Source organism: Oxyura jamaicensis, chromosome 19, assembly GCF_011077185.1.
Source record: "Oxyura jamaicensis isolate SHBP4307 breed ruddy duck chromosome 19, BPBGC_Ojam_1.0, whole genome shotgun sequence".
In the NCBI taxonomy this organism is placed as follows: domain Eukaryota; kingdom Metazoa; phylum Chordata; class Aves; order Anseriformes; family Anatidae; genus Oxyura; species Oxyura jamaicensis.
Window position 1 is genome coordinate 3,628,651 of NC_048911.1, and position 27,837 is coordinate 3,656,487.

Sequence of the window (27,837 nt, forward strand, 5' to 3'; positions counted from 1 at the left end):
AATAACTTACTGTTCTGGGCTGGCAGTAGCGAAACTTTTGTTATATTTCAGGTGAGACTGTCTTGATGGTTTCCCTAGAGGAAGAGATCCTTTTCTTCCTCTTGAAGCTTGATTTCATGATATTTTCAGATCTCTGCGCTTTTCGTGAAACAGATCAAGTTATTTGGGGAAACAGTCTGCTTTGTCCTTTCCCTAGAATAGCTGGATTCAGGTTCTCTCCATCCTAAGTTACTTTTTCCTCTCATCTTTTTGGATTTTGGCATTAAAGATAATAAAGTGCCAATGAAATCAGAAAGGAAATGAGGAGGTAAAGGCTATTGAACTAGAGGTAAAGTCAGTATTTTCATACTGCAAGTGGCAAAGTAGGACTGTTGTGATTTCATCTGAAGTAAAACTTTTATTTTCTGTCAGAAACTCTTCCCCAGGAGCTCTGTTCTATGCCACCAAGTCAATTCATATGAGATTATAATAAAAGTATAACGATTCTTGAAAACAAGGACAAGAAGAATGTTAGGAGTTTTTTTTTTTTTTAATATTTTTTATTTTTTTTTTCAGAATACCCCAGTGACTTGAATGGCAGTCAGGAGCTGGACAAACTGAAGTCTGTCACAAAGTGCTATACTCACATAGAAACCTCATCCAATTCTGCTGATATTGACAAGATGACAAACGGAGAAACAACGTCCTTCTGGCAGTCAGATGGGAGCGCTCGCTCGCACTGGATACGGTGAGTGTCACAGCAGTGTCCAGCCGAGTTTTGTAGGTCTCACAGCGAGTGTGGTGTAACTGGAAAAAATCTGAGAATTACTGAGTGACAGATGAACCTATCTGAAAACATGCCATGGATTTCTGCATGAAGTTTAAAGGCCTAATGAAGCCTTTAAAGACCATGCATCTTCCATGCTGATGCACATGGGTGTTTAGCTAAACTTTCCGACCCATGTTACTGTGGTTAGTGCTTGAATGGAAGTGCTTTGACACCAGCTAGACAGTTACTGCTCCTTGAAATGGAAATATTTAGTGGTTCTTTGGTCTAGGAACTTGAGGGGTGGGTTGTTTGTTTTAGATTAAAAAAAAAAAAGATTTTGTCCATTATTAACACTGCACTTTTATTCCTGAGGAATGAATTCTCTGTTGAAAAGCTGAACAACAGAAAATTATACGGTCTGGCTATCAGAGGTGATGGTCTTTTAAGCCGACTACAAGTTTTCTAACACATATACCATGATACAGGGTTGATAATCCCTATGAAGCATTAGATAACTTCCAGTGGATTTATTTATGTTTGTAAAAGTGGAAACTGGGTGAGGCTCAGCTAAAAGTGAAGCGCTTGATTTATCTTTCTCAAAAAATGTTTTTTCTTTGCCTTGCAGATTAAAGATGAAACCAGATGTTGTTTTGAGACATCTGTCCATTGCCGTGGCGGCTAATGACCAGAGCTACATGCCACAGCAAGTTACAGTGGCAGTGGGAAGGAATGCCAGCAGTCTCCAGGAGGTCCGAGATGTTCACATTCCAAGCAATATCACTGGCTACGTAACACTGTTGGAAAACGCTAACATTAGTCAGATGTGTGAGTCAATAAAGATACCATTGGTGTATTGTTTCATTGCTTTTTTGAAGGTGAAAGTTTGGGTAGGTTACAGAATGATGTGTTGAAATGTCAATCATTAGAGCAGAAACTCTTGGCCTTACCCTTGAGTCAGAGAAATTGTTTTAAGTGTAGTTTAATTTCTTGCCTGTAAGAGAGTCTTCTGAGCCTTTGTCATGTTGTCTGTAAGTCAGGTGAAGGGTTGAAGAGCTAAAACGATTAAAACGTTTTCAGCCTCTCACTTTGAAGGCATCAGGCAGTGTTAAAATATCTTTGCTTGCAGAGTGAAAGCATGTTAGATAACAGTATCAAGCCAAAAATTGTATCTGGGAGGCTATTTTTTATAGCAAAAGTCTGAAGAGTTGGTTAGGCCGTTCTTGTAAAGCAGTTTATATGCTAAGGGTTTCTAAGTAGCATTATTTTTTAGTCTGTTAATCTCTGATTGCTATATTGTAGTTGATCAGAGGAAAGCTGCTCCTTCCTAAGATGTTTCTGAAGCTTTAGAAACTTTGTCCCTTCGGCTCAAATAGACACTTTTCCCAAAGGCAAACTTTCAGGGCCACAGAAGCAGGCAACAAGGATGTTGTTCCTCACAAGTAACTAAGATAATGTTATCTTTGCAAAATGGTCAAAAACTTATGCGAACGTTTTAATGTAACTTAATAGTTTACATTTAGGCTTCACTCTTTCCTTACCTTCCCCATCCCCTCCTGACCCGAGACACTTCTATGTATGTAGGTAAAAAGGTATGATTAGTAGTGGTGAAATAATCTGTAATAATTTTCCACTTTGAGGTTCTTTTACTACTTTTTTCCTAATTTGCAGCAGTATAATATATAATGGATCACATAAGCAATTTCAAAGGCTGAATTTTCCAAATCATAGTGTGCATGGTTAAGAAGCATACAAGTGCTAGTTGCCCATATGTGGGAGTACTCTTGTATGTCTGCTGCTATTTTTCTCTGAGGTTTTGCAGTAATTGTGGTTTTAAATATCTGGATTCTTCTACATCTAATGCAACAGAAGCAATGGGGAAAAAAAAAAAAAAAAAACTGCTTTCTGTTTTGACAGATGTACAGATAAACATCAAGCGTTGCCTTAGTGATGGATGCGACACTAGAATCCACGGACTCAGGGCGATTGGTTATCAAAGAGTTAAGAAGGTGGGCGTCTCAGTCTGTGATGCTTCGGCTATCTGGTACTGGTCTCTGCTGACCTCTCTGGTAACAGCTTCCATGGAAACAAATCCAGCATTTGTTCACACTATCTTACAAAATACTCAGTAAGTACCAAACTTCATCGTTGGATTTTTTTTTTTCACTACTTCCAGCTTTAGTAAACTAATCTGCCTTGTGTAACTGGTTTCCACTCCCTCCATTAAGGTATTGAAATGTCTTTTTAGCTACCACATTGTTTAAATTTTTATATTTCACCTTCACATACCAGAACAAGTATGATTCTCATATCTATTGTAACTAATCTAGTTGTTAAGCCATGACCGAATGGCTTTGACTCCTAATGTTTTCAAAAAGCTTAGAGTTAAATAGCTTTCTCTTTGTTAATTTCATTGATTATAAATATCGGACAACTTCCACTTAGGAATGGAGCTTAATTTAGTTCATTTTTTGGCATTTTTTGCTTGTGTAACGCCTTGTCATTCATTACATGGGACTACGGTGGTGTGTATGCAATATCTCTGCAGATGCTTGCTTGTGGTGATTGGCTGTTTTCTCTGTAACATTTCCTTGTTTGACTGCCAAACAGTTCTGCCTGATGACTTGAAGGATTGGAATCCTAATAACATCACTACACACCCACGTTGACTTTTATAGAGCTTAGCGTGATACCTCTGCGTTTAAGAGCACCACTGTCATTAGCTAATGAATACTGTAGGCTGAAGTCCATTAATGCTATCTTTAATTTCTGTCATCTTTGCAAACTCTTTAGAGTTTAGGTGACTTTATATGTGTTCATGTCTGCTCGAGGACTGTTCATAGCTACTTTACTATAGTTCATAGTTCCTACACAGTTTAGCTTTACTGAAACTGAGGGCCTCCAGTTTTGCTACAGTGTAGGTATTTGTTAGCTCAGAATTCATGTTATCTTTTTCATAAGGCCTAAAAAGAGTTATAAAAGAGAAATCTTGACAAAAATGTAAGCATTCAGGAATTACAAATTCAGTGTTTGGGGTTATAATGTCCCAAACCGAACTTTGTTGTTGGATGGAATATCTTTGATATAACCCGATTAAAATTTCTATTTCCTATTTTCAGGGGTTATTACATTACCTTAGGAAATCAAACAAAAATCATGTTGAAATTGGTCTGAAAGAATTTTAAATCAATTTTCCCCATGTTAATGGGCTCTTGCTCAATTCTGGAACTATTTAAAATAAGGTAGTATTTAGGCATTAAGCTGTTCCTAATTCTGTCACAGATTTCATTCAAAACACCTTGATTTATTTCTCATTAAATCGGAGATTGAGACTGAGATTCAAGACTACCTAGCAGTCAGTGAAGTTTCCCTACCTACAACACAATACTGTTTTTAACTTTTGAGAAGTTTATCTGTGTAAACAGATTGTTTCTTCACTCAGAAGCTATTTGTAGAGACCTACTTGTAAAAAGAGTATAGATTTAAATGTCTAATTAACTTTAGACGTCTATTTTCTTTTATTGGAGTTATATTCCATGCTTTTTTTCTAGGAAAGCACTGCAACACATGCCACCTCTGTCCCTAACGCCAGGCTCTACAGATTTTTCAAGCTTCTTATCTCCAAATGTTTTGCAAGAAGTAGACAGCTTCCTTATAAGAATAACAAGGTGAGATTGTGTTAATGTATTTTGATACAGTGGAAGAGGGTTTAGAAGAATTTGTATAGCAAATGTATCTCGTTTGTTACTTACCTGTTCTTCATTTTACTTTCTTGAAAACTTTAAAGGCATTAAGAAACAGGTACCTTAGATTTTCCGTGTGAGCGTTAGGTGTCTTTATTTAAAAACAAAGTGTCTGCTCCACTGTATTTGGTTTGAAATGTGTACTAATATAATTAAATACTAAGATGGTGTGCAGTGGCTTAATTGGGGCTAGAGGAGCTTTGATCATGGAAAAAAAATTCAACTCCCAGTAATTTCAAAGGTCAAAGACTACTTTTGATTGCATGATGCGTTGTGATGGAGCAGCGAAGGCAATGGTTAGCCAGCCAAGCTGGGACTACTGATAATATGAAAAAGAAAACTGAGCTGGAATAGTGTTTGTTTGTTTGTTTGTTTTTAGGAAAAAAAAATAGTCCTCAGAGCCTGGCTGCTAATACTAAAGGGATTAAAGATTTTGCAAATGTTATTGTGTTACTGCTGTTTGAGGAAACCACTCTTTCGCAGAGACTGTTGCAAAGTACAGTCCAAGAACCTAGTATCCATCGGTGCAGGCAGTTTCGGCTGTGTTTGCTAGTCATGATGGTGTCTGGGAAATGTTGGAGCATCCAGATGGCCAAATTCAGGTCATAGGTTCCCTGCTGGGAACTGGGTCTGCACAGATCAGGATGTTTTATTCCTCTGCAGAAGTTTCTCTAAAATACCCAATATTCATTATAGCAACTGTAATAAGCCATGCAGCTACTAGGTTTGATAATTTGGTGGTTTAATGACTTCACCAATTAGGTTACCACAGAAGAAACAGATATTCCATATTAAAATTGTACTTAATGCACTTGTCCTGAGTTTTCTTTTCATATTGTTTGTTTTATTTGTTCCCCTGCTCCTCTTTTCTTTCTTCTCCCCAGCTGTTGCACTACTCCAGAGGTTGAACTTACACTCTTGGCCTTTGCCTTAGCCAGGGGGAGTGTTGCTAAAGTGATAAGTTCCCTTTGTACGATCACTGATCATCTGGACACTCCGTACAAGGCTTCATCGCTTATCGCTTCCATGGCAACAGTTAGACAGAACCTGCTGTATAAATACGGTAAATGAATAATTGTTGTTTTTTTTTATTGCATGTATGTAAGACAATAGACAGCTTTCACGGTTGTTTTGCTGGGGTTTAAAATGATACAAGACTTACAAGTTAATGACTGTTACCGAGAAGATAGAGCTTGTGCAACTGAACTGCCCTAGTAATTTGTGATTAGATAAGCTTTCTGTGATCCACGAATTGAACCAGGTGGCATGATCTTGAGGGAGATGACATGAACTTTGTAGGCAGTGGGCCCTTTATCAAGACAGTGGTAGTGTTTCTATAGTATTAAAACATCAGGTGCCATTTTCCTTTTCTTCTTCCAGTAACACATTTAATTTTTTGTATGTTTAGCCTCAGTAAATGGTCTCTCTTGCAGACACGTACACATACACAAATTTAAAATATTATAAATATAATGCTGTTAACATCTGTTTACAGTTCTTTTATTTTTACTTTTATAAATTAATCTGAGTATTTGTCATAACTGTATAGCCATACATGCTCTGGCATAAGGCAGCAAGATTTTGCTGTATAGACTGTGCTTGTTTGATAAATCTGTATTTTCAGGTATCATTTCCTGAGATTATCATTAGTATCTCATGAAGAATTTTCCCCTTTGTTTGCCTTTTAGTGCCTTTTGTCAGGACTTTTTGGCTTGTGCCTAAGAGTACATTAATTATCTTATAACTATGGTATCAGTATTTGCTTTCAAAATTTTTGAAAATCATTTTGTTTTTTTCCTGTAGTAGCTGCTGCTTTTTGCAAGGCAAGAGTGTTGTATCATGCATGGTGAATTCCAAGCACTTGAAGGACCAGTCAGTTTTTCATTCTCCTTCTGTACATATCTAAGGCTCTAGCTATGGTAATCTAACATGACTTCTTATACTGCTGTTTCTTTCTCCTTTTTCTGTCTGACAGTGGTAAAAAGCTCATAGTATTGCAATATTTTCAGTTGCCCTTTGTATGAAGAACTTAAATCAGGCAAATAAGCTATATACTTTATGAATTTGAGAAACCTTGTTTTTCTTGTTTAGGAAAACCATTACGACTAACTTTGCAAGCATGTGATGTAAAGGGAAAAGAAGATAAATCAGGGCCTGAAAACCTCCTTGTAGAGCCATGGACTGGGGATGGTAAGAGCCTGGACTTAAAATCCAGAACATTCAACCATAAACAAATGCTGTTAAGGCCATGGAGCTATTGCACGTAGATTTGGCAATACTCAGTAGTTTTATGATGTGGAAGATCTGTAAAAGCAAACAAACAAAAAAAATGTGCAAATTCTGTTTTACAACAAGGTGAATCTCTCAGGAACCAGTTTATTGTCAAAATAACAAAAGATTATGATCCAGGGGAGAATTATTGATACTTTGTGTGAAAGTAAGCTGTCACATACAAAATTACACTATAGCACATTTTGTGGCTTGAAGTCATGAATCATTCACTGATGGTTTCCCAAATATTGATGGAGTGCTATGGTAGAAATCACTGAGTTTTTCACTGACTGTGCCTACCTATTAGTTCTTCGCTAAGGCCTATCTTTGTTAACAGAATATTTTTATGTACTGGACACAACCTAAAGAAAGAGAGTTGTATTTCTTGACCTCCTTTTTAACTGAAATGCCACATAACCTTTCTGAAAGAAAAACCCTGTATACCATCTTGTGCAGTGCTACTTAAAAATGAAAGCTATTGTGACAGAAAATCAGGCATGTTCTAAATACTTTTTTACCCCTTTGTATACTTGTGCATATTATTTGAGTTTATTTTTTTTAGTTATTCTGTGGATTGTTTCTGGTGTTTTGTAGATCAGTGTGAAGAACAGTGAGTTGTATCAGTGAGCAGAACCACAATCTAAAGTAATATTTGGGTGTTACTAATAATCTTTAATGGGTAACACTGAAAATTGCTGCAAATACTGCAGTCCCCAGAGATACACTGCTGGAGAGACCTATGTATACTCAGTGGGAGCGTATACTAACATGATACATGTTTTTAACTGGTCTTTTACTCTCTTATTTGGAAACAAGTCCTAATGAGCTACAGCGTTTCACTAGAAACACATCTTGTTCTTGTTTCCCCCCTATTAGTCCACCCTCTTGGTGTTCTCTTTCAAATGTTTTGCCCTAGCAGTCCCTCCAGCCTCATTCTGTTTCCATTGCTGCTTTAGGTTTTCTTACTGAAACCGGGAAGACCAGAGCAAGTATCATTCTTTCTACTGGCACTGAATCTTCATTTCAAGTGACACAAATTAGAATAAAGGTATATAGTTTCTTTATGTTTTTCAAGGAGAAGTCTCTCTCTTTTCTCTTTTCCCTAATGGTAGAGTTGAATTTGATTTTTGCTTTTCTTTTTTATCAACTGAATTTTAAATTCATCATGAAACAGTGGTATTTGGGGGTTTTACTTTTGTGTAAATCACAGGGATCTGAAGGAAATGGAGATCTAAAATTGCTTCAGAGTGCCAGAAGCATGGAGTCAAGACATTTATTTTCTTGTTTTTGTCTATGTCTTGTACTATACTCAAGTTATTAAAGTGTAGAGTATTAATTTATTTGTAAGATCATATACCTAGTATTTAAAGTAATTTTTCAACTCTGAATCACAGAGTTTCAAGATATAGTATGTGAGTTCAGATTAAATGGAGGGTTTCTCAAATTCTTTTCAGAGACATCAGTGTAATTTGAACACTCAGTGCAATTTTATCTGGTTTGAAAACAAGATCTTGTGATTAAATCTTGTGGCCAGGAGAAATCTTCAGTGAGATTTCGGCAGCTGAATTTATTTATTTAAGGCAAAGAAATAATTGAATTCCTGGAACAAGAATGCATATTTCAATGTCCAAGGGAATCAAATAATAATGAAATTCTGGCAAGTAAATTCTAACTGGAGCCATAGAGGCAACTAAACTGTTGCAAAGCAGTGCAGAGATATTGGGATACATGTTTTTACATTTTTAAGTATACAAAAATTAGAATGAGAATTAGCATACAAAATTAGAATTAGTATACAAAAATTAGAATGAGATTTAATATTTGTAAGTGTAGTTATGGTTAGGGTATTAGCAGAGTGATAACTGTAGCAAACATTAACCATGCACACAATCCAGTGGATTACATAAACTTCCATAACACTTCTCCAAACTGTTTCATTTCCTTCTTTAGGTTAAAAAGTGTTATTCCAGAGATCAGTTTTGTTAGTACTTAGTTGCTTACTGTAACTTTTTTTTTTTTTTTCCTGTGAAAACAACACCTTCTTTTATCGTCAGTTTTTATGTATGTTTCTCTGTATTTGTTCTTTCAGGTTCGAAGAGGTGCCATTGGGGCCCAGTGTGGGCTGGTGTTTGCTTATAATAGTGCTTCGGAAAAGTTCCATGCAGAGGAACACTTCAAAAGATTTGAAAGTTATGACAAATGGAAGCTACAGGAATTCAAACAATTTTTAAAAAACAGGTAAAGGGGCACGTTTCCTAATGAATGGAATACAAATGCTATATTAGGTCATTTTTCAGTGGCACTTGAGCTACTGAGAATTGCTCCAAATGCCTTAAAAATGATGCATGCATCATTTGATGGTTACCTGTTTGATTTTAATGAGCCTTGATTTGATGTGTTTGAGGAAATATACACATAGGTGTTGATTTCAACCTCTTGTTTTAAAAGCCTGTTTAGAAAAAGATGTAACAAAAACAACTTTCTGCTTACAATGCAGATCTCTCATAACAAACAATTTATAGGAAGACGTATTAGAATTAGTTTTATTAAGTTACTTTCTCAGAATTGTTGCTTAGGAGTGAGGGGAGGTTAGGGGCCACAACTATGAAGACTTTGTTCATTTTCTTACATTAACTGTAGCATATACAAGGTATGTGAAAGTTTGTTTCCTCTCTCTGATCTTTACAACCATAGCGAGTTAAAATATTTTGGTGGCATATCCAGCTTTGCAGCAGTTTCTTTTCTTTACGAAGTTTGTTTTTCTATACATAGAAGCAGCTGTTCGTGTGATGATTTGGGAGATGATGATCCTATTGGCTGGTTTGAAGTGGAAGAAGAGTGGGATGAAGTGGATGTCAAAATGCAACAATGCAGAGTTTCCCAGGTAAGAAATGATGTAAATCCATTAGCCCAGTCACGCTGAGCAGAGGCTCATCACTGTGCTTTGTTGTTATGCCAATTGAAATAAACATAACTTTTTTGTGCAAGCAGAACTCTTCTGGGTAGGAATCAATTGGCTTCCAGTTGGAAGGGTGATTTGACTTTTGTTCTCTGTTACATTCTTTTTCTCTGTATATACACATATATAGCTGTAGTTGAATGGTACAGGTTTAAAGTTAATGCAAAATTGTGTGATTATGCACAGGTTAGTGGCTTTATGATGAGTAAATATTTCTAAGAAGGATGATGTGGTTGTTTAGTATATTTTATATTCTGTTTTTATATATTTATATAGATGACTTTTATATTTATGTAGATATACATTTAGTTAACTAAATATCTAGTTGAAATATATAGTATCTTAACAACTGCATAGTTACAGCATTTATTCTTCTAAAGGCAGATTCTTCAACCCTTGTTTTAAGGGACAAATAATTAATAAGCAGTTCTGTGAGTTAGATCAAATACCTTGAGGTACACACCCCTGTGGGACTTACCTGTTTCAAGAGTGGCAGAAAATGGGTTTCGTTTTATATTGTTTAAGTAGGAAGCTTTGATTTTCAGTTTTGCATTTATCTTGTTTCTGGCATAAGCTGTTGAATAGTTCCCTGAACTTTTTTGGACTCTGAAAATTAGCAGAAGTGGTTATGGGACTTTTCTGAAACCATCATTGCCTGCTAAAGCATTCGGCTGTTGTGTGTGTCACCTTTAACCCCTTAGGCTTTTGAGTGAGTGGAGTTAGTAAATACCTTTGGATGACAACACTTGCTCTTCCTTTCAGCTTTACATTTTGTATCTTAATGTGGACGGATTGAATAAAACTGTTTCAGATATTACATGAGGATGCTCTGCTTGCTTTTAAATGCAGATAATATTTTTTTCTACCTGCAAAAATGCTGTAACTATAGAGCCAAGAAACAGAGTATACAGAATGAATGGAACTGATAATTAATTAACTAACTCTGCAGATAGATGCAGAGGTCACAGAACCAGTACTGTGACTTTTTGAGAGCCCAAGCTTAACCTCAATCTTGAGCTCATTATTTGAAACTTCTGAGGTGGTTGGCAGGGAACGAGGCAGAAGGCTTGCCTCTCTCCCTGACCTGCAGTCTCCTCATGCATGTGCACTCATGTCTTGTAAAAGCCAAGTTTATAGTGACTTTTAAAATCTTGTGCTGTGTTTTATCTTCTTTTAGTACTTAATGATAAAGTTCCTCTGCACAAGACAAGACACAGCAGAGAGGCTCGGAGTTCAGGGTCTGAATGTTCTTGGGTATCTACGGCCTATGCGAGAGGAGCCCAACAGGAGCATGAACTGCTTGCAGTGCAGGAAAACTGATGATGATACAGTGTGTGGCACAACTCTTCTCCTGAAGACACTTCATTTCATCCAGCAGCTTGCACAAGACCTGGTATTTTTACTTCTGTTCTGTTTAAGCCTGTATTTTCCATGCTAAAAGTAATAAGGCTATGCTGACAGTAACTGTGAGTGGATGAAGCAAAGTCTTACCAGTGAGTAGTAATAATTATTAGAACCATGCTGTGGAAAAAAAAAAATGCTCTTTGGAAAAAGGCATTCTGTTATGGTTGCTGAAGTTGATTGGCAATATGCTCACTTTGGGTTCTGGAGAGAGTTAAGAACTATTTTTCAGCATCAATGCTGAAATAGCAGTGCTGGGTGAAGTATATGCAAGAGAAGGACACTGCACAGTCCATTAGCGTAACTATTTCTGAAGCAAGTATGGGAAAAGTATAGAATTACAGAATGGCTTGGGTGGGAAGGGACCTTAAAGATCATCTAGTTCAAACGTAGAGAGGTAGCTAGGTAGATTGCATGGATTAAAACATGTTCTCTTTCTTTCAAATAATGTCAGTGTCCAAGGTGAGATGTATATAGTTATGAGGTATATCAGTGCTGGTATGCACTGATTTATGTCAGCATTCATGTACCCTTCTTCAAGGATACATGTCAAAATCATGGTTTTGTTCATATCGTGCATGATTCAGTGGCTTTTCAACTTAGATTCTGAGTCCTGGGCAGTCTCATTTTGTCTATTATTTAGTTTTAGTCAAATTAGAAGAGGTCGGGGTTGTAAAGACTCTTGATGGGGTGGCCCAGGATAGGGATGTTGTACTAGACATCTGGAAAGAGGAGACAGAGTGCCTGTTAGTAGCTCTGTGAAGGGGAAGATTTCAGCCAAAATCACCAGAATATTTTTGGTGGTGAGAGAACTTATACTGGAACTCATGTTAGACGCAAATTTGTAGTAAGCTAGGCTGCTTTAAATCCAGTGCTCAGATAACTATTTTTTAAAATTTGTTCTGTTCAGAGTTAACTTTCCTTCCTGCATTTTCTTTGTCTTTTTTAAGGTTCATCAGAAGGAGAGTGGATTAAAATACAAGTCATTTTTAGATTTCACAGGCCTTGACCTGCAGCTGTTCTGGAATTTTTACAATAAACTTCAACAAAAGTAAGTTGCATCTTTACTGTGTTGTGAAGCACTAATCTGTGCGTGCATGTGTAAGTAAAGTATACTTAGTTTTGTTGCAGCAGTTTTTTTTTTTTTTCCTAAAGTGCATCACTTACATAAATAACATTTCCCTTCTTCTGCCATATGGGTTTTTAACTATAATGTTGTAGAAAAGCTTGAGATGTAGATTTAGCTGTTAGCAACACTTTTTTTTTTTGCTATGCTGTCAGCATTTTTTTTAATCTATCTGAGATAGTAAATCTCATAGCATTATTTGTTTGCTATAGAAGAGCTGCTCCTTTCTAGTTTTTGCTTCTGTTTGTTTTCTGTGTTCTTACAGCCCAAGGGAAGAATGCATCTTTGCTCAAACGTTGCTGTTGCAGCTACTCCAGAGCTGCTTCTCTGTGCTTACTGGAGACAATAAAATTGCTAAACCTCAAGAAACTTCTCAGAACAAAACACCTGGTCACACAGAAGCTGCAGAAGAACTTTACAGACATCTGTGTGAAGGTAATGTATATTGAATGTATTAACTGTTCTGTCTGTTCTGGTTTGCAAGTGTGTTACAGTAGTTAGAATTTGGGAAAATATATTTATTTCTAAAGACTAAGCCAGTTACTCATTCCTTTGTTCCTTCTTCAGGTCAGTTTGTACTAATTAGTCTATCACAATGAAGCTTCCTTTGGCCCTGTGAATAAGGTTTTAGGCTTTCTGACAACTTATGGCCTGGAAGCAGCTGTAATAGGAAACTTCTTTTGAACCTGTCACGTGCTCAAACTATCAGGGAGTGTGATCCTTTAACTGAATGAAGTTCATTCAGTTCAGATGTCTCACGTATATAAAAATGATCTTAGGAGGAGCCTGTGATGTGTACACAAACATGAAAGAATCTGGAGCCAGTGAAGAGAATAACAATTACGCATTAGATTTGACAGGAAATAGGATTTTACCCTCTTTATTGAAGTATATTTTTTTTTTGTTAATTAGCTGACAGTCTCCTGAAAAGTAAGCTAGAGATAAACCAGTTTATACAGAATCTGTCACATCTCGAAAGCTGTATTAGCTTTGATAGTTGTCAAGCCTTAATGTTCCTTGAATTAATTTATTCAGTGAATAAATATATCCTTAGAGAAATCTTTCTTGCTAAAAGTCAAAATGTTTTCACCCATTTTCTAGGTGTCTAATATGGAACTGCAAAGACTTGAAGTTGTGACAATTACACATTTAATTCAGTTGTGCCTCTAACATATTAAGTATTGTTTTGAACTTACATTTTGTTTTTTTGTATGAGCAGTAGTGGATATGGGCGACAGTAACCTCACACCAGTGAAAATGCTAAAACAGGAAGTTAAGAACACCTTACTCAGTGGAGCAGCGATCTTTTTCCCAGACAGACAGACCAGGCGAAACCAGCTCTTCACCATGATGGTAAACCATTAAGTGAGAAATTGATTGTTTAGTACCTGCTTTCTTTATGCAGAAAACACCAAATCTGAGTTCTTGTTGTCAAATAATGTATGCTTTGTCTGATTCAAGTAACATATTCTTTCTCTTTTTACCATCTCCCTGCCCCTGTAGCTTAACTTAAGAAATAAAAGCTATACTTGCCTTTTGTTACCAAAAATGAATAGTAAAGCTCAGAAATTATAATTCTTTCTCATAGACAAGGGAAACAGAACATATCATAAAAATAAATGTATTTCATTTTCTAGAAAAATATCACAGAGCAAGAACATAAGCAATCTGTACATCTTGCCTTCAGATCCTTGTGTACCCACTTCAGGTAAGGGGGTTTGAAATTGAAAATATTTGTCTGATACCCCTCATCTGTTAATAAATTCCTTTTTAATCCTTTTTATAAATGTAATTCCATTGGAAAACAGTTCTTCAAAATAGTAAACTGCCTTGCTTTAGAGAATCCTGCCAGTTAGGATATTTATTAACGGAATAGCTATATAAAATATTCAAGGATTACCATTGGTGCTGAAATCACTGTATGGTGCTCAAAGGCTTTTGCTAGGCTATCTTTCAAGTTTTTAAGTGACTCTTTGGATTATTTGTCCCTCTTGATGGTTGTTGTTGCTTTAATGAGTTTGAATTCATCAGAACCCAGTCGCTTTTAATAGTAATGATACCGTAGGATCTCTACGGGTTTATCCTTGTCACAAGGATAGCTACATTTGGATTTTGGAACTATGCTACTTGGTTTTGGTAAGTAAGATGGTTTTTGTTTTGTAGTGATCAAGACCCAGGTGGACTCTTACTATTACCAGAGAAGGGAGTTTCTGCAGATTTTGACATAAGTGAAGTGCTGTCAGTCATGGAAACTCTTCTGCTAGTGGCAGCAAGAGAGGTAAGTGCCTTCGCACTGTTCCTCTTCCTGCTTCTTTGCTGTGATTTTTGTCTGTTCAAACACTAGCTGCATGCCTTAGATCTATGCTTAAAGAAACTAATTTTCCAAAATGTCCCTCTGGATGAAGCTATTAATATCTACTAAGGGCCATAGGGCTAGGTCTTCCAAACAACTGAAATATTTTCCTTTAAGTATTAAAATTTTGTATGGGATAAGGTGTTTTGTTTCTGTTTTGTGGGGCTTTTATGTTTGTTGTTTTTTTTCCTGTAGCATTTAAGAAAATCCATGGCACCCTATCAACACTAGGAAGCAGAAGTAGTCATTCCATATTGAGAGGTTAGATTTGGTCATGCCTGTAAGGAAGGTGTAAATGGAGGAGGGTCATTTACATATGCAGAAAAATGTGCTGAGAACATCGAGTGATTCACATGTAGCTGTTCCTACTTAAAATTGTGATTTATCAAAACAAAATACATTACTTGCCTCAAGTTATGTGGTTTCATGATGTTATATGCAGTTTGTCAGTTGCATTTAATCTTTTATGTGGGAAGAGTGGGCTGATTATGTCCGTCACAGTTTACTTAGTTACACAACGTGTCATTCTGCAGTGGAAAAAAATATCCTTTTGTTATATTATTTTTTTTCAGTGTGAAATGATGATGCTGGATGTTGCACAGCAAGAGAGTGGCACAGTCCTGTCTTCCTTATTCTGGTCTGTTCAAGGTAGCCTCCTTTCATGGTGCTACCTGCAACTTAAGGGAAGTGATAATTCAGCCAAGGATCTCGCTGTAGAAATACTTAAAAACTGTAAGTGCTGGGACCAAATACAGAATTAAATGTGTTACAATGTGTGACTTTACAGTCTGATCTAACAAATAGCAGTATAGTAAGGGTTCACCTTACGGTTGCCTGGCATATTAAGCAACTTAGAATTTTAGCTGTACTGACAATTTTAAGTTGGAAGAATATTCAGAAAATATATCAGTAAGTTGGGGGTTTTACAATTGAAAGAAAAAAAAAATGCAATTACAGAATATAATTTGAACATTTTGGCTTTTTTTATATGTCCCTTATTTTGATAGGCTCCTGGTGTGGTAGTATGTATTTTCCTAGATGTTTGTGATAGCAAGAAGAAATGAACTTACTTAGGAAGCTGGATGCTTATAAGGGATGTTCCACAACAGCATCTTTTAAAATTATTTTTCTTAATGCAGCAGTACAGTATCAAATAGTTAATTTGGCCAAGTATTTAGTGGAGAAGTGATACTAGGAATTTTATGTAAAATCACTTCTCGTTTATGGTGTCTGTGGATAAGTAAGTTAATTTTTCTCTGTATTTCCTTTAAAAATGTTGTAAGGCTATAGCTAATATTTATTAGCCTTATTTTTAGTTTAGTTTAGTTAGTCTTTTATTTTTAGTTTTGAAGAAAGGCTGGTTACACAGAGTTCCCATCATCATTCTTGGAGTGTTTGATTTAATTTCTGGTTACTCTTCTTTTTTAAGTTAGTAGATGAATATGGCTTGTTTCCATAATAGAAGTATCACAGAAAAGGTCTCTGAACTTTCTCCAAAGTGCCAGTGTTTGGGGCAGTGGATGCCTTCCCTGTTGTCTCTTCTGTTCTGCATGTCACCATGCACTTTAAATAGTGTTCGATAAAGCAGGTTGTGGTAGTAAATCCTTAACGTGGCTATTAAGTCATTTTTTGTTTCTCTTTAGATGTAGGCCAGTTCCTGTCAAATATGAGGAGGATTCTGCAGTCACTTTTATCCCAATATAGTGGCAAAACAATAGTAGAAAAAATAAGTAACTCTGTCTTTGCAATGGCAACTCGTCAGCTGGTAAGTGAACACTGGCATTTTGTACTATACCCAGGCTGCCTGGCTGAGGCTATGTGTGTTTTAACAAGTATTGTGTTTTACCCTAGGTCATCTTCTTGTTGGATTTTTGCACTTTAGACATTCCATATTGTACTCTGCTACAGGGATTCAGCACTCTGGTAGAACCACTGAAAAACCTTTGCAGTGAGCCTCATAAGGTAACTAAAGATATAGGCAGACAGTTCTGAATTCTGTATTTCATGCTCTGGTTGTTCTTTGTGAGCATCTACTCCCTCCAAATTTTATTAATGCTTTTGAGTATTTTGCTTGACTGGAACTCTGGTCAATTCTTCTGGGCATTCTAAAAGTGATTTTTAATGCTTATTAAATAATATGTGTGCATAAATGCTATTTAATTGTACCATAAAATTTTGCAGTGCATTGCAAAACACCATAAAGCACTAGTAAGTGCAGTGAAAGGAAAGGAAAATTGCAAGGAAGGCATAGGAAATTCAGGTGATTCTATTACTGAGCATTTTGAAAGGAGCTGGAAAGCTTTTACAAGTAATGGGATGTGCAATGATATATTGAGTAAAGAACTGGAAATGTATCTCTTTGGATATGGAAGTTGAGCAAAGTGACCAGAACATGCAGCTGGAATGAGAACAGAAGGTGGATAGGAGGGAGTCTGAGAATGAAAGAGGAAAATAAATTAAAAATAGCATATGCTTAGCATTTTAGCTTCATTGCTTGTAGTGATGCTAATAGAGTCTGTAGTGTAGATGTTTAAATCTGCATTAGTCATCCAGACACTTTTGTTGTCATTGGAGACTTACAGGAACTTCTGGGGTGAGACTGTCTCCTCCCCTGGTAGACTAGATGAATCTTGCATTAGAAGTGCTTCTCTACCCTGATTATCAGGGATGTTGTTGTGACTGATTTAGGTGTAAATCAGTGCTGTAACCTCTTAAGTGCCACGGTGTATGTGCATCTGGCAGCTCAAATGTTTAGACACAAAAATCTAGTGTGGTGTTTTTTTTTTGTTGTTTTGTTTTTAATGCTTCACATTTGTATCTCAAGAGTGTATTTTCATTATACAGATGGAAATGGAAAGCTGGCAGCAAGAACAGCCTGTAGTATTGCGAACATGGACAATGGAATCTCCTCATAACTATGAAAATAATTGCCATGAGGTCTCAGTCTTCCTGTGTCATGGGGCAACTTACTTTGAGGTGGAATTTGATGAAAAATGTGAAACTGAAAGGAGGTAACTTGATCTTGTGCTGTGATGGATATCAATATCTGTTTGCAGGCTTCCAGTATCTATGTGCCGAGGAGCAAGTCATGTTCCACTGTGCAGGGAATACTTCTTTCGCTCCAAGTGTGCCCTCTCAGTTTCTTCATTGTCCTGCTTACCATACAAGATGTTATTTTGAATGACTTAGTCTTGTGCTGAAAGGTACCTCTCCTGGCAAATGTGCAGACATGCTGTTTGTATGAATTTTGCTTCCTTTGATCTGTTTTGCAATGTTGCAGTGACTACTCCAATTTATGAAATTTCTCATTGTGGCATTTTGCCTTCTTTAGACAAAACTCTTTGTTTGTTTGCTTGTTTTGTCTTTTTGTTTGTTTGTTTTGTTTGTTTATTTCATAACATAGTAGGTTACTGTTTCCTTTAGACATATGACAAATGTTAAAATTAATACCCATTACCAGGTCTGAAGGATTGGGAAAGTTCTGCAGGAAAGCAAGTCTGTGTTTGCCAGGACTGTTGCATTGAGGCATGAAATAAATTCCTTAGCAATGTAGTTGTAGTTCTGAGAGATGCGGTGGGATACTTGGACTCTGAGATGCAGCACTTGTGAAAATGCAGAAGGAAATATTTTCCCCCAGAATTTAAGAAGTAAATTTGGAAGTAATGAATTGCAATTTTCACAGGTATGATTACCTGGAGTTTACTGATGCCAGGGGTGCAAAAACTCGTTACGATACAAAGGTTGGCACTGAGAAGTGGCCTAAGGTGAGCACCTTTAAAATTCTGAACCCAATGACGTATCTAATCTTTGGAAATTCTTATGATTCTTGTGGAAAACCTATTGTTTAAAAATTTGTCTGCTTTCCTGCATGTGTGTGCTTAGTCTCCCTCCAAGATGGGGGCAGGAGGTGGGGAAGAAATTCTGCAATGATGCAAATAAAAGGAGCAAATGAGTAAAGAATCCCTTTCTGTTCCTGTTATCAAAGGAACAGTCAGTCAAAATTAAAAGTAATGATCGTGTTTAACTGTTAACATGGGCAAAATATATTCTTTGATACTTTGCCCTCACAATTTTTAACATGAAAGGAGGAGCTTCATGCTTTCCGTGGCTAGTCCCTGTCTTTGACAACACCTACTGCTTCTGTATTGTTTTATGCGTCCAGCTTCAAAAGCTCAATCAACTATAAAATTTCGTATTAAGCTATTGATTAGAAATATTACTGGCTTATTGCTACGGGTTTCTCATTTGCATGGTGGGGAAATCAGATCCGTTATGGAGAAAAGATAATATTGAAAAACCACGATTGCTGAAGGGAATTCATTACCCTGAAACGTCTTCCTGTCATGTACATTTGGCAAAATGACTGTTTTGTTGCTCTGTAGAAAGTGACCTTTAAGGCTGGCCCACGGCTGCAGTTTCTCTTTCACTCTGACAGCAGTAATAATGAGTGGGGCTACAAGTTTTCCGTCACTGCTTATGGCCTACCAGATGTTGCCGTTTCTTGGGGCTTGGATTTACAGCTTCTTGTATCCCGGTTGATGGGGCGCTTGGCTTCCCGAAGCATGGCACTGAAATCTCTACGAGGTGAGTGCATTTCATAGCTCCCGAAGTTGTGGTGTCATATAAGGATAAGGTACCTTGTGTTTTGAATCCCATGAAAGGATGAAGTTCCTTTTTATTTATCTCTTCACTGACGATGCAAGACTGCTTAACAAAGCCTGGTCATTGGGCTAAACCTGGTTTTGTGGTCTCTGTGCAGCAAGCTTGATTGCTGTTCTGCTGAACTACTGAGAATGTCATAGGGTTCACTGTGATCTTTCTAATGTTTAGAAGCCAGTATTAGGAAGAGACAGACGCCTGGAAGTCATCATATTAAGCTGCATTATATTTATAAATTAATATCAGGGTTCATCCAATCTCCTTCTGTTCTTTTCTTCTTTTAAAATTGTTCCCTAGTGCTGTGATTCACCCCTTAGTGGTGGAGATAATATGGAGCCAGAAAGCTGAAAAAAATACAGAGCAGAGAACAGAAATTTCAGTGATTTAAAATACTTCATGTGAGCATTTTGTATTGATTTAAATTTGGATTCATGAGTAAACTTTGGCTAACTCCAAAAGTTGAGCACACTTAGGTCTTGGGCAACTGAAGATAACAAGATGTGAGATGGGTGTCATAAGAAAAAATAGATGTAGTTTATTCTTTGATTTCAAAACCAGAACACTTCTAGCTAGCTTCCTAAATCTGAATTCATTCACCACTTTCCAGCAGTTAAAGAGTCAAAGTTTTTGCTTCAATCAAGTGTTCGGGACTTATCTTGGAAAATCAGTCATGTACTTACCTGTGAATTTAGGGAACTAATTGAACTGTTCTTATCATGGAATGTTTTACTCCTTTGTTACTATGAACGTGCTTACACCTAGCAAATTAATGGATGTATTTAGTAGGAGAATAAAAGCATCTGTTTTCTGTGCCACATTAGAGAAATGGAAGTTAGAAAATGTTGTTCAATTACTTGTTCAGTTTATTTGCTTTATTTTCCCAACAGGATGTGCAACATATTATTTCGTTAGTCTGTAAAAATGAATGAAAATATTCAGGAACTGAAGTGTCTGTTCTGAATTTTTTGCAGAACTAGGTAGTGAAGCAGATTTGCCTCCTTTGAAAGTAACATCAGTTCTTAACTCTCCTTTGTGGAAACCTGTATTCAGGCATCAGATGTGTCCTGAGGCTATCCCAGGAACCAGTCAAACCAGTAGACTGCACCAAAATAAAAAAGAGGTACTTTGGCCATTGCTTTTGTTTCATTGGCTTGAAATCTCTGTGTATGACACATTTTCATTCAGCTTTAATTACCTGATGCATCATTAAGTGTATGCTGTTGTGCTACAGTTGTTACTGTTTGCACTGGATAAATATCAAGGAGGAGGGAAACTGTTGTTCTGTGCCCTTTTATTAGTTTCCACTTAAACTGCTGTAGATTTACTGCAAGTTGACCTAATTGTAGAAACAAGCTGCAGCAATTTTTCAGGCAATATTAAAGTAAATGTGTTCTAACGTTCTTTCCAGGCTAGGAACTCTCACCAAGATGACTGCCGTAACTTTCTTATCGACTTTGCAAAATCAGATCCTGCCCAGGATTTCAGTGGGCAAAAATCTGAACTTTTCAAAGGACTTATACAGGCATGTAAAAAACAGACCCCAAAGACAGATATAGTTGCTGGTTCTACTGTTGATCAAGCTGTGAACTCAACATTTGCTGCTTTGGTGTATCTCACTCCAGATTTATATGAGAAGCTTCAAAAATATGGTAACTCTAACATTAGACTATCTTAATAATGAAGACTTAAAGTTTGTAAGAGGCTGTCTTATAGTTCAGTTTATAAACTTTGAGAAAACAGTTTAGCGTGACGACTTTTAAAAAGATGTTTTATCCTGTACAAAGAAGTCATCATTTAGGCAGACTAGGTAAGCCTTATCTTTAGAGTGTTTGTTTTGTTAATATATGCTTTTATCTTCAGAGCTCTGTCCAAATATTAATAACCATCATAAACTATTGACTAGGTCTTATTATAAAAGTGAGCCAAAGTGGGCAGTGATTTCCCCTGGGGTTTTAATTCAGAGGCATATGGTTCCCAGTGATTAGCAGTTCTTACATAATTTCCTAGTCTCATAGTGTTTTTCCTAAAAAGTCAGCATCAATTTGTACACTCTTTTAAACCTTGGGGCTTGAGGAGGTGTGAATTATCTCCCAACATGTTTGGCACCCTCAGAAGTTTTTTTTTTTTTTAATAAAAGAAAAAGATTTGCTTTTAACTTGTATAATGTCCTTTGGTATTACAATTTGTATATTTTTAGTAGGGAAAGTAAATAAATTCTTAGTTTACATCATATTTTCATTAAGCTTATTGATATGTTTGAAATATTGGATAATAAGGTTTAACTTGGTTTTGAAGGGTTTTATTTTAGGAGCAGCTAATCACCATCATTTTCTGTCACAATCTTGAAGTTAAACATCTTTTTGAGCTTTAAAGTTATGGGTAAAAATGATTGACATAAAGACTGACTTGATGACTGAAGTGGTTATTGCCTTTAGTCATTTTTGTCTATGTCTGACAGTTGATATTTTCTGAGTAAGATTGAACACTGGTAGCTCAGGAATATATCAAGGAGTGGATAAGGTATCTGTCCTACTGTTATGTTAGTAGGTTCATCTGTCTTAGTCTTGCTGGGGCAGATTAATTTCAGGACCCACGTTGACCTGTACAATGTTACATATGAACAGTTGGTACTGTAAAGAAGGGAGGGAAAAGAAAAAAGGCAACATTTGAGTAATCGGAGAAGGAAGACCCTGAACAGGAACATCTTTTTCCACATAGTCATTGTCAGGCCGCTTTTGATGGGAACTGTTTTGTCACGTATTTAATTTTGGTAAATCGATTTTGAAGGTCTATTCTAGAAACTGATAGCATAAAAGAAAAGGGAAAAAAGATAACTAAATATATATGGATAGCTTTAAGTTAATACTAAGCAGTTTTGATTGTTCTGATATCAGTTTGCATTACTAATATTTGCATGAATAGGGAGAAGTTTTTATTTTTCATGACTGCAGGCATCAATTTTGGAGGAGATGAGAGAGATTCATAATTTAACTTTGCAAATAGCTCTGTCGTGGTGCAGTTAATGTATTCAAGGCTCAGAGAAGTTGGCAGTTCTTATTCCCTATTTTTCTTACAGGCATAATTCCAAGTATTGACTAAGAGACAAAGGCTCTAGCATAATTTTTTAGTTAAGTAGTCAAGTTGTGTAAAAATGGAGCTGTAAATAAACAGGACTCTTCTTTCTCTCATTTCCAGTCAACAGTGGAGGCAAGGTGCCTTTGAGCGATGAGTTTGCACAAGTATATTCCCTGGCTGATTCAATTAGAATATGGATGGTAAGATCGCTCAGGAGGCTATCTCTTGATGTCGTTTACCTTAATGTATTACAATGCACTGTTAAGGAGTCGTGTGGAGCCATGTTTTCCATCAGTGATTCTAGGTCAAATATTTTCACTTAGGAAAAACATATATTCACTTCTAAACTTTGAACTAAACAATTAAAGGCTTTCTTACACTCTCCTCCTTTCTGCAGCCCCAGATGTTTGATCATGAGTATTTAGGACTGAATTGGACTCAAAATCAGTTATATCTGTGTTATTTTTCAGCAGGAATGTGTGTTGTTAATTAGGAATATTCTTGCATAGCAGTTGGGAGTTCTTCTGAGGTATAGCTTAGAGATCTGTCTTAAACATCATTCTCTCAGTTCTGCAGCACTAACAGGAAAGGGAATAATTGCTTCTTTGACAAGCAAGTAACTGGCTGTAGTTCAGGATATGTTCTTTGCACATAATTTTCCTTTAAAACATAAGGCTCATGTCAAGAGCTGGTGTCATCAGCTCACAACCTGGTGAGAGGTGTCTGCGTCACCACCTGCAGCTGCAGAGAGCCAAACTTCACTTAAATTTCAGAAGTCTGCAGGAGATTCTAAATGTTAACAACTTTGTGGCCTTTGAGAACAGCTAATTCAGTCTAAGCCCCACTTTTCTGCTGCTCTTGTGAGCCCATCAGCTGTAGGCTGGCCGATTTAACTGTTTGAGTCACTTGTGACCTCTTCCTTCCTCTTTCTTGCCTGCAAGAATTCCCTGCAGCATGAATATAGGCTGGCGATACGGTGAGTGCAGATGCACGTTAAGATGAGTAATAGCAGCGTACCTGTTACAAGACAGGTGATGTTTGCATTCCATTTGCAGTCCATTTACATGGTAGGTGAGGCTCCAGTGACAACGACATCTGACAGTACTCTCTAGTTAGATGACATGATGCCTTTGGAGAATCTTATCTCATGACTAGACGTACATTTTTTCCTGAGCAGCAGGGGTAGTGGGGAAGCTTTTTTCTTATAGGGTAGAGGGTAAACATCCAGGCACGTGACAGGGAAGGCTCACAGCCTACAAGCAGTGAGCATCTTGGTACAAGGCTATGTTACCTGCTCTGACAGTGTAGGTACTGCTCTTTTAGACGATTAAGTTTTTTGTTCTGTGCTAGGGAATAATAAATATTGTCATCTGCTCCTGAGAGTTAAATTCCTTTAATGCAATGCAATCTTCTTACTGCCTTGCTATATAGATATATAGGGAGAGTCATATTTTAACTATTTTAACGTCCTGTCTACAGTTGGAAATGAAACAGAAATCCCTGATGGGTAGGGGAAATGATACTGAGGAGAAGCAGAACACAGAAGCAAGTGAGGTGAACCCAGAAACTCTTGGTAAGTGGTGCTTTTCCAAATGTATAAGCATTCCACATGGCTTAGTAGAGCATTACCTTGTAAATCTTAGTCACTATTTTTCCTGTGAAAGGTAAATTAGTGACATGGGTTACTTCTTAATTCCTTAAGAGAGAAATTAGTGTACATTATGTGAACTATCTGAGATTCTCTGTAGAGAATAGTATGTGAGAAAATTTTGCAGGGTGTGCCCCATCGCTTGGGTCACCTGGTTCTGAACTTATATTCATCTATTTTTGTAGATTCTCATTACCTCAAATAATTGCTGTTAGAGTAGCAGCTGATTGTTATTAGAATAAAATTAGAATAAAAAGTGACTAATGCTTTGTGTGATTCAATATGATTATTCAAGGCATTTGGAATCTAGAATTACATATCTGATAGCATCATAATCACTATACTAAGAAAAACAGTATTTTCAGTCTCTCTTGGCTCAGAAGAAGCAACATAAACTACTTTCTTCTTAAGCAAAAGATAGCAAGTTTGGTGTTCTGATGTCATGATTTTAACTCTTTTAATTTTTATCCTGCAGCAAAACTTTGTATGCAGAAGAGCCTTTTGTTACTGAATTTTTTGCCTGTGAGAGCAAAGACGAAAAGTTCTGCTTCAGACAGCTTGGAAGCCCAAGATATTGATAATATCCAACAGCATGTCAGTGATAAATGCCAAAGAATAGGTTCTGTTGTGGAAACAGACTTCCAGGCAGCACCCTCATTGTCTTCCAGTAGAGTAACTCATCCTGTTCCAATAGAGAGGGGGCAAATAACACAATCCGATACAAAGACTAAACAAGTTCCAGACCCTCTCCAAACAGAAGAAGCATCTGCATTTCATAGCAAGCCTGCTGAAAATGCAACTTCACAGCAAGATGATGTATCATCACCTCCTTCCACTCCTACACGAAAATCTCAGTTCAGCCGTGGAAGACTAAGGCTGCTGTCTTTTAGATCAATAGAAGAGCCAAGAGCAGTGCCTACTGTGAAGGAGAAATATCCCATATTGAAAAACATACTAGATTTTATTAAGGATCAATCACTTTCCCATGAAAGGTAAGCAAATTGAAAATGTTGTCAATTATAAGATACTGAAACTTGTCCTTAGACCTCTTCAGATGGAATAAAACATGTTTTAGTTGCAAGATGACATTGAAAAACAGTTTGTACTTAAGCAGTTTTCAGATTTATGTTTCAAACCTCTGTTGTTTCCATCCATGTAGAGCCTTGTAGAACATATTGTTTCCTTTGGTTCCTTTCTATCATGTTGATCTTCAGAACGTGAAAAACAATATGTGGTTGTTTCTTGTCTTCCTTCCTGAAATCTATTTTCAGTGGCATTTTGCTTCCTATCTACTAACAGGGAAAATATGGTATATCAGTTCTAGAACTCATTGATAACAAATTCTAGGCTAATTGCACCTTTCATTAAATTACCTGGTATTCTGAGAATGTAAATGGAAAACAAAACCTCCAGTGTCTATTACAGTCTCTAAAACTTAGACTGGTGCAGGAGATCCTGGATTCTATTTGAAGCTTTCTCGTTCATTCCAACTGTTGTTAAAGTGAATGCAATAAATCACTGCTGTAATATAAGGTTGCTGAAATACAATTGAAAATGTAGACACTAATTTCTTGAATTGTCATTTTTGGGGGGGGGATTATTTTAAGCAAGGTATTTTGAAGTCCTGATTTTTCATTTGTTTGTTTTGATTTTGCTCATAGTGTTTTAAAGGTTCTTGCTTTGAGAAAATCCCAAGGGCAGAGTATCATGGAAGTGCTCAAGACAATCCGCCAGTGCCTAGACTCACTTGGGCAGCCGCACTGTTTTCATCCACCCTGTGTACTTTTTCTCTTAGAACTTCTAGCCTGTCAGAAAGATTTTACAAAGTAAGTAATTATTAGAAAATAATTTGTCTAATACAATTTATTTGAGCCCTTGTGTTCTCCCAGTCCTGAAAGCAGAAAACAGTAAAATGTTGTTGCTTATTATTCATATGGATAATTAAAATGTGACATGGAGATTAGCTTTTAGGCTACTGTGCATATCTTGCATGCTTAATTAAAAAAATAATTATTTTCAAGTGGGACTCAGTTGGACCTATTAATACCGTTAGGTATTATGCAGATGAATCAGCATGGATACCTACATACATACACCTTTACAGTTCCAACCTGCAAGCTCAGAAAGATTGTAGGGTCTGGTTATTGCCTTAGTGTAAATTCTTGTCTAATTCTTGATTGGTTTCTTTCTCATTCAGTTAAAGCTGGAGCAATCTAACCCATTTTACTGGTTCCTAGTACGGGATTCTTTTACTTTCCTTTGAAAGTGACAGACTATGTTTTAAACAAAGTTAACATCCTTTCCACTTGCAGCAAGTGATGAAAATACTGCCCACTGGTAAAAGTTGTGCAAAGCATTTTATATAAGATGTGACAGTGAATTTTAGACTACTAAACTGACTCTTTAATTCTAGCTACTTTGGAAACTTGGAAGGCTGCGGTGCTGAGCTACACAAAGAGATTCGAGAGTCCTACTATCAGCTTGTTTTGTTCCTGGTAAACTCTGTGAAGGGATTTAGTACCATTAATGACAGGTATAAGCACATTGATTACCTAAGTAATGTGAGATATTTTTTTCTCTTTTCTTCCTCACCCCTTCCCTTCTCATTTGTTATTGTTTAATGTTCAATGAAGTTTGATTATACTTTGCATTACCTACACAACAAAATAAGGAATCTTGATCTTGTGGCCCAGAATGCTAAATTACATTTTTATTAAAACTGTGCATGAAAGAGCAATACGTTTATCAGTGTTAAAACTTCAATTTAGTATGGCATGTAGATACGATTCTGCCATATGTTTCTGAAGCTTAGTAATGACATACTAGAAATAGCAAATTTATTGCAAAGTACTTTGGCAAGAGTACTGCAATGAGAAACAGTTTTGCAGACATGCTCTAACTTTAAAGCTTATGTTTTGGTAATATTCTGATTAGAATTGTTGGGATTTATAGCTAGGTGTCCTAGAGGAATGAGGATTTTATGGATGTTATGCCGATTTCTCTCCTCATAACTTCCAAATCCTTTGTCTAGTTTCAACTGGAAATGACAAACATTTTCAAAGAGAACAAGTCCCTACAGGTATTGAGGAAACATACTGCAGAGAAGAGACAGATCCTCTTGCTAATGCTCAGGCTATAGCATAATTTCAACTCAGTCCATAGAAGTTTATTCAATCTTTATTTCAAAATGTCTTGGCTGTGCTTCTTGTTAAATTGTGTAAGTTTGTGCATTAGTAACCCTGAGGTTCTGCCACATAGTTATTAAATGTGTAGTAAACCTTGGAACTCCGTGTATAGTAATTGTACCCCTTTAGTCCCCATAATATGCTATTTTTTTGTTTTGGTTTTTAGATCATTACTTCCTGCCTTGTCATGTGTGCAGACAACTCTCCTTCATCTTTTGGATATGAGTTGGGAACCAAGTGATCTTTCCTTCTTCGTTGAGATTCAGTTACCCCAGCTTCTGATGACAACATCACAAGAAAACATAAGTATTCATGATAGTGTGATTTGGTGAGTCAGGAACAATGCAACCTTCACATGGTACTAACTATTGATGCCATTTTTACCAAGAAAGAGTCTTGAACTGTGTTGGAGCAAGAAGTAAAAGGTTTAACTATTAACAAAGATGGCAAAACTTGGTCAGTATTCAAGCTCTTAATACTGCAAAAAATTCAAATACTTACTAGTGCTAAAAACATTAATATCTTATCTTTAATATGATTACTGCTGGAACGCTTCACTTGTTTAGCCATGTACTAGGACGTATATAATGCTAGTTCTCTTCTTGTTAAATATCAAATGTTTTTAGCAGCTGCATGTTATATTTTATAGTGCTTGTATATCTCACATCTGAG

At 36.6% G+C, this 27,837-nt stretch overlaps 1 protein-coding gene across 3 annotated transcripts in view; it reads left to right on the plus strand.

Moving 5' to 3' along the window:
• Window positions 1-27,837, plus strand: part of ZZEF1 (zinc finger ZZ-type and EF-hand domain containing 1) — a 59,901-nt gene that overhangs the window by 6,806 nt on the left and 25,258 nt on the right. For all 3 annotated transcript variants that reach the window (XR_004755336.1, XM_035343242.1, XM_035343243.1), the window contains 29 exons: window positions 556-727; window positions 1,374-1,573; window positions 2,663-2,873; window positions 4,297-4,413; window positions 5,373-5,551; window positions 6,580-6,678; window positions 7,716-7,807; window positions 8,849-8,997; window positions 9,532-9,643; window positions 10,896-11,111; window positions 12,070-12,170; window positions 12,511-12,680; window positions 13,465-13,598; window positions 13,883-13,953; window positions 14,409-14,523; window positions 15,171-15,330; window positions 16,242-16,363; window positions 16,450-16,560; window positions 17,443-17,609; window positions 18,281-18,362; window positions 18,981-19,182; window positions 20,229-20,377; window positions 20,666-20,906; window positions 22,453-22,532; window positions 23,812-23,905; window positions 24,456-24,972; window positions 25,642-25,806; window positions 26,394-26,513; window positions 27,332-27,493. Coding sequence is in view for 2 of the 3 variants with exons in the window: in XM_035343242.1 (XP_035199133.1) it covers window positions 556-727; window positions 1,374-1,573; window positions 2,663-2,873; window positions 4,297-4,413; window positions 5,373-5,551; window positions 6,580-6,678; window positions 7,716-7,807; window positions 8,849-8,997; window positions 9,532-9,643; window positions 10,896-11,111; window positions 12,070-12,170; window positions 12,511-12,680; window positions 13,465-13,598; window positions 13,883-13,953; window positions 14,409-14,523; window positions 15,171-15,330; window positions 16,242-16,363; window positions 16,450-16,560; window positions 17,443-17,609; window positions 18,281-18,362; window positions 18,981-19,182; window positions 20,229-20,377; window positions 20,666-20,906; window positions 22,453-22,532; window positions 23,812-23,905; window positions 24,456-24,972; window positions 25,642-25,806; window positions 26,394-26,513; window positions 27,332-27,493 (4,510 nt within the window). In the remaining variant the exon portion in view is untranslated. The remainder of the gene's footprint in view (window positions 1-555; window positions 728-1,373; window positions 1,574-2,662; window positions 2,874-4,296; window positions 4,414-5,372; window positions 5,552-6,579; window positions 6,679-7,715; window positions 7,808-8,848; window positions 8,998-9,531; window positions 9,644-10,895; window positions 11,112-12,069; window positions 12,171-12,510; window positions 12,681-13,464; window positions 13,599-13,882; window positions 13,954-14,408; window positions 14,524-15,170; window positions 15,331-16,241; window positions 16,364-16,449; window positions 16,561-17,442; window positions 17,610-18,280; window positions 18,363-18,980; window positions 19,183-20,228; window positions 20,378-20,665; window positions 20,907-22,452; window positions 22,533-23,811; window positions 23,906-24,455; window positions 24,973-25,641; window positions 25,807-26,393; window positions 26,514-27,331; window positions 27,494-27,837) is intronic.